General features: G+C 53.6%; 1 protein-coding gene across 1 annotated transcript in view; it reads left to right on the forward strand.

Annotated features, from left to right (window-relative positions):
• The window catches only part of NIBAN3 (niban apoptosis regulator 3), a 27271-nt gene that overhangs the window by 12823 nt on the left and 7855 nt on the right, over positions 1-6593 (forward strand). The window contains exons 10-14 of the mRNA XM_017501254.2: positions 1208-1366; positions 2359-2475; positions 2567-2674; positions 4958-5069; positions 6207-6290. Coding sequence (XP_017356743.1) covers positions 1208-1366; positions 2359-2475; positions 2567-2674; positions 4958-5069; positions 6207-6290 — 580 coding nt within the window. The remainder of the gene's footprint in view (positions 1-1207; positions 1367-2358; positions 2476-2566; positions 2675-4957; positions 5070-6206; positions 6291-6593) is intronic.

Here is a 6593-nt window from a genome sequence, read left to right on the forward strand (position 1 = left end):
ATTTTTTGTATTTTTAGTAGAGACGGGGTTTCACCATGTTGACCAGGATGGTCTCGATCTCTTGACCTCGTGATCCACCCACCTCAGCCTCCCAAAGTGCTGGGATTACAGGCTTGAGCCACCGCGCCCGGCCCCTCAACTCCTTCTTAACCTTCTACTTCCTAATCACCTTCTCCAGTAGCTGTCCCTGGTCCCCCTCTATGTCTTGTGGTAGCCTGTGCTTCTCTCATCACAGCCTCACTTTCATACCACTGGGGGAGATTTCTACACTCTGTCTCCCCCAATTTGTAAGCAAGGGCTGGCTTAGAGTATTCCATTTCTGCAGCCCCAGGGCCCAGCACAGAGAGGACATGAGGTGGTCATAGATCCAGGTCCAACTGAGTGTGCTCATTTCCTCTCAACTGTGCCAGCACCTCATGTTATCGTTTTTTCAGGTTTTATCATTTTATACCCATGACACCATGCCTCACCTCTCCTTTTATTTTTTGAGACAGAGTCTCGCTCTGTCACCCAGGCTGGAGTGCAGTGTGATCTCAGCTCACTGCAACCTCTGCCTCCTGGGTTTAAGTGATTCTCTCCCTCAGCCTCCCAAGTAGCTGGTATTACAGGTGCCTGCCACAGCGCCTGGCTAATTTTTGTATTTTTAGTAAAGACGGGGTTTCAATATCTTGGCCAGGCTGATCTTGAACTCCTGACCTCATGATCCACCCACGTTGGCCTCCCAAAATTCTGGGAATACAGGCGTGAGCTACCGTGCCTGGCCTTATTTTATTTTTTGACACAGAGTCTGTCTCCCAGGCTGACGTGCGGTGGTGCAATCTTGGCTCACTGCAACCCCTACCTCCCGGATTCAAGCGATTCTCATGCCTCAGCCTCCCAAGTAGCTGGGATTACAGGTGTGCGCCACCACACCTGGCTAATTTTTGTATTTTTAGTAGAGACGGGGTTTCTCCATGTTGGCCAGGCTGGTATCCAACTCCTGACCTCAAGGGATCTGCCTGCCTCAGCCTCCCAAAGTGCTGGGATTACAGGCATGAGCCACCACGCCCGGCCCACCGCTACTTTATTATGAGTTTCTTTGGTGACAACTGAGGCGGGATGTGTTTTCATTTGGGTTTCTCCTTTGGTGAATTGGCTGTGGGGTCCTTGGCCCTTTGCAATCAGCTGACAGAACCCCCCCCCCCACAAACTGCTTCCGGGAACATAGGTTTACTCATTCGGGGAGATGCCGTGGGACTTGGCGCTGATGCAGACATGCTACCGTGAGACCGAGCGGAGCCGGGGGCGCTTGGGGCAGCTGGCAGCACCGTTTGGCTTCCTGGGGATGCAGAGCCTCGTGTTTGCGGCCCAGGATCTTGCACAGCAGGTGAGGGTGAGCAGGAGCCTGGGAGGAGGCCAGCCTGCAAAGAGCACCTCCACTAAGTGTGTCCTGGAGAGATCATGATAATTGAGACAGACTCAGCGGGGATGCCAGTCTCATGGGGACATGAGCCCGTTTCCAGGCAGCGCCACACGTGGCGGACAGAGCTGGGGCAGAATGTACAGGGAGCGCCGAGGACGTTCCTGATCCATCTCTGGGGTTGACGGGACTTTCGGGAGGAGGGGACTTCCAACATGGGGCAGCAGTGGGAGGAATGAGGCTGGCGCAAGTCCCGAGTGAACAGTGTTGAGAGCCCTTGTCTGCATTTAGGGAACGTGGAGCAATTTTTTAGAAATGGGGAATATAGGCTGGCGAGATGGATGGGCAGATTGCTGAGTGCCCTGAGTATGGTGCTAAGGGGTGGGCTCTTTCCTGAGGGCAAAGGGGAGCCAGAGCATGCCTGTGAGCAGGGGGAGGGCGTGGCTGGCAGTTCTGCCTGCCGTAGGGAGCACAGGCTGTCGAGGGCAGGAATAGGGGAAGAACAGAGGAGGCCTGCACCAGGATTGCGGATGTCAGTGGGGAGAAGTGAGAATTGTTTTGAAGTCTGAGATGGGACCTGCTGATGGACTTGGTGACAGAAGAAGAGAGTGAGATGATTCAGTCCCACCTGGCACAGTTGTTCAGTTTTTGCACTGCACAAGAGCACTCAGTGGAGGAGGCTGAACTCTGGCTGACTCTCTGCTCCCCATTCTGGGCACCCTGGCACCATCCCCCAGAGGGAGGGGGCTTTCTGCCAGCTTCCACATAGTTTCCCACAGACTGGACCATTCCCAGGTCCTGAGAGGAGGGGAAAGGTGTTTCCTGGGACAAGGAGGAGGAGGTTGGGACAGGTGGCTGGTTGGGGCAGGCTGGATGCTGAGAAGGGGTCAGCTGGGCAGGCCAGGGCCCAGGAGGCTGGATCACTGATTCTGGGGTCATCACAGCATCTCCTCCCACAGCTCATGGCTGACGCCGTGGCCACCTTCCTGCAGCTGGCCGACCAGTGTCTGACCACGACCCTCAACTGTGACCAGGCTGCCCAGAGGCTGGAGAGAGTCAGGGGGCGCGTGCTGAAGGTGTGGTCTGCGGGTACGGGGTGGCACTGGGTGGCAGTGGGGCCTGGGTCCTCAGATGGTCACTAGAGGCGCCGTTGGGTGTGTTGTGCAGAAGTTCGAATCGGACAGCGGGCTGGCGCAGAGGAGGTTCATCCGAAGCTGGGGTCTCTGCATCTTTTTACCTTTTGTGCTGAGCCAACTGGAGCCAAGCTGCAGGAAGGTGAGTTAATGGGAAGCGTGCAGGCAGGTCTGAGCATTGCCACACAACCACGTAAGGCAGGCAGAATGTTCTTTGAATATGAGAGACTTCTGCCCAGGAGCCATGGCTCATGCCTGTAATCCCAGCACGCTGGGAGGCCAAAGCAGGTGGATTGCTTGAGGTCAGGAGATCAGTCTGAACAACATAGTGAAACCCCATCTCTATAAAAGTACAGAAGTTGGCCGGGCGCAGTGGTTCATGCCTGTAATCTCAGCACTTTGGGAGGCAGAGGCCGAGGCAGACCCTGAGGTCGAGAGTTCAAGACCAGCCTGATCAACAGGGAGAAACCCCATCTCTACTAAAAATATGAAATTAGCCAGGCATGGTGGCGCCTGCCTGTAATCCCAGCCGCTCGGGAGGCCGAGGCAGGAGAATCGCTTGAACCTGGGAGGCAGAGGTTGCATTGAGCTGAGATTGCGCCATTGCACTCCAGCCTGGGCAACAAGATCGAAACTCCAAAAAAAATCATCTCAAAAAAAATCGTCTCAAAAATAAAAACCAAAAACAAAAACAGAAGTTAGCCAGGCGTGGTGGCATGTGCCTGTGGTCCCAGCTACTCCGGAGGCCAAGAGGTGGGAGGATCAATTGAGCCCAGGAAGTCGAGGCTCCAGTGAGCTAGGATTGCACCACTGCACTCCAGCCTGGGCAACAGAGCAATGCCCTATCTCAAAAAAAGGGGTTTCTGTATCCTGAGCCCCGGAGCTGGGTCAGGTGGCTTTTCTAGGCTTCCACAATGCCATCTGCTTTGCCCGTGATGGGGCTGATTACCCTGTGTCTGCTGAGGAAGAGCTGGGATGGGTGTCATAAATCACATATAACCGGGTGACATGGGTACCAGAGGAGGGGCGTGGCGGATGATGGAGAGTTTGGGTAAGGGTTGGGTAACGGGTTACCAGGGGTCTGGAAGGATCTCCCTGTGAAATGAAGCCACAGGCCATGTCCCGGAGAGGGCATTCCAGGTAGAGGGTACAGCATGTGCAAAGGCCCTGAGGCCTGGCGGTGCCTGGCGTGTTGAAGGAACAGTGACGAGGTGGATGTGGCTGGGGCTCGATGAGTGGGAGAGTGTGAAGGAGGTCCGGGGAGTCCTAGGTGCCTGGCACACAGGGCTCAGGGGCACCAGGCGGGTGTCTGACACGGGTACAAATGGAATCTTCTAGAGAAAGTGGCTGGGGATTGGGGGAGTCCCAGCTGAGGTACTCACAATACTCCCTGTGAGGTGTGACTTGCTGTGTCTAATTAATCTCATGAATCCTTTCCACAATGATAGAGAATAGGGGTCACTGAGTCCATTTTAAAGATAAGGAAACTGAGGCCCAGTGTGGTGGTGAAGGCCTGTCATCCCAGCACTTTGGGATAGTGAGACCCTATCTCTACAAAAAATACAAGAATTAGCCAGGTGCGGAGTGCATGCCTGTAGTCTCAGCTACTTGGGAGGCTGAGGGGAGAGGATCGCTTGAGCCTGGGAGGGTGAGGCTGCAGTGAGCCATGACTGTGCCACTGCACTCCAGCCTGGATGACAGAGTGAGACCTGTTTATTTTTATTTTTATTTTTTTATTTTTGAGACAGAGTCTTGCTCTGTCACCCAGGCTGGAGTGCAGTGTCTCGATCTCGGCGCTCTGCAACCTCTGCCTCCCGGGTTCAAGCAATTCTCTCCCTCAGCTTCCCGAGTAGCTGGGATTACAGGTGCCTGCCACCACACCCAGCTAATTTTTTTTGTATTTTTATAGAGACGGGGGTTTCACCATCTTGGCCAGGCTGGTCTTGAACTCCTGACCTCCTGATCTACCTGCCTCAGCCTCTCAAAGTGTTGAGATTACAGGCATGAGCCATCGTGCCCAGCCAAGACCTGTTTATTTTGTTTTGTTTTGCGTTTTTTTTAATTTAAAAAAATATATAAACAGCTCCTTCAAAGCAGAATATTTATTTATTTATTTATTTTGAGATGGAGTCTCGCTCTGTTACTAGGGTGGAGTGCAGTGGCGTGATCTCAGCTCTTGACCTCATGATCCACCCGCCTTGGTGTCCCAAAATGCTGGGATTACAGGCGTGAGCCACCACACCTGGTCCGTGTTTATTTTGAAATAAATTTAAAAAAAAACCTTAAAAAAATAAAGATAAGGAAGCTGAGGCCCAACGCTCCCTCCCCCACAGCTAATCAAGACCAAGGTTAGGGCAGAAACCCACGACATAGGCCTCTAGAGCCCCTCCCCTCCAGCTGAGCCCCTAACCTGCCGTGGTTCCAGGAGCTGCCTGAGTTTGAGGGGGATGTCCTTGCCATGGGCAGCCAGGCTCTGACCACCGAGGGCATCTATGAGGACGTCATCCGCGGGTGCTTGCTGCAGAGGATTGACCGAGGTGAGTCCTGCCCTGCCATGGCTCAGGGGAGCCTAGGCTGGCAGCCACTGGCTGTATGTGCCAAGTCCCACCAGGGCCCCATCGCCTCTCACTCTCTGTGAACACTTACTTGCCATCCAACCTCAAGTCAGGACTTGGCCAGAGTTGGTCCAGGGTAGAGAAGCTCAGAGGGGCAGGGATGGAAACTCTCTTTGGATTGGGGCTCTGAGGGACGTATAGGAGCTCTCAGGATGAGGAGGAGGCAGAGTTCAAAAACTATGGATAGAGGTTGGGTGTGGTGGCTCACCCTTTTAATCCCAGCACTTTGGGAGGCTGAGGTGGGCAGATCACTTGAGGTCAGGAGGTCGAGACCAGCCTGACCAACATAGTGAAATCCCGTCTCTACTAAAAATATAAAAACTTAGCCGGGCGTGGTGGTGCACACCTGTAGTCCCAGCTACTCAGGAGGCTGAGGCAGGAGAATTGCTTGAACCTGGGAGGCAGAGGTTGCGGTGAGCCAAAGTCATGCCACTGTGCTGCAACCTGGGTGACAGAGCAAGACTCCATCTTTATTTATTATTATTATTTTTTTTTTGAGAGAAAGTCTCACTATGTTGTTGCCCAGGCTGGAGTGCAGTGGCACAGTCTTGGCTCACTGCAACCTCCGCCTCCTGGGTTCAAGTTATTCTCCTGCCTCAGCCTCCCAAGTAACTGGGGCTACAGGCACGTGCCACCATGCCCAGCTAATTTTTGTATTTTTAGCAGAGATAGGGTTTCCCCATGTTGGCCAAGCTGGTCTCGAACTGCTGACCTCCAGTGATCCGCCTGCCTCAGCTTCCCAAAGTGCAGGGAGTGGGTCCATCCTGAATTAATTTGTGATGTCTACCCAGAGCAGTGTGTTGGGAGGCGAGGCTGGTGGTGTCCAGGCTCGGTGAAGGGTGCAGGGATCAGCTAGCAATGTCTGCCATGGGTGCGGGCTGGGAGAGAGGCTTTATGTGAGCCACCTGTTCAGGATTCCTATTTTGAGACATTTGTAGTCTCTCTGGGAAAATGCAGGGTACCCACTGAATTTCTGAAAGAAAGAAAAAAAGAAAATGCAGGGAAGCCACTTGGTGCCTGGGCTTCCCCAGGTGTGTCCAAGAGTTTATCTCATTTCAGAATTGAAAAAGGCCCTTGGTGCCAATGATGTATCCTGCACTCTAGATGGCTGCTTGGAGGTCCCATGGGAACAGGACGAAGCAGGTGGGGAACTTCACAGCCTTCTGGAAAATGCCAAAGTGATTGCTGAGGGTGGGGAGGTGGGGGCCTGCATGGGGTGTATGGGATTGTCGTGAGTGTGGGTTCATGGATGGCACAGGATGTACCTTGCCTCCTTACCCAGCCAGGCTGGCCAAGCTCATGAACAAGCGCAGTGGGAAGCTGTGGAGTGTATCTGAGCCACAGAGGGATGCTCTAAGGCAGGCAGGCCTCTGACATGCATGCGAGCTCAGCCCTCAGGAGATGAAATTGTGGTGAATTTGTGTCCCATCTCTGTTTTTTTTTTTT

Source organism: Cebus imitator, unplaced genomic scaffold, assembly GCF_001604975.1.
Source record: "Cebus imitator isolate Cc_AM_T3 unplaced genomic scaffold, Cebus_imitator-1.0 Scaffold280, whole genome shotgun sequence".
Lineage (NCBI taxonomy): Eukaryota > Metazoa > Chordata > Mammalia > Primates > Cebidae > Cebus > Cebus imitator.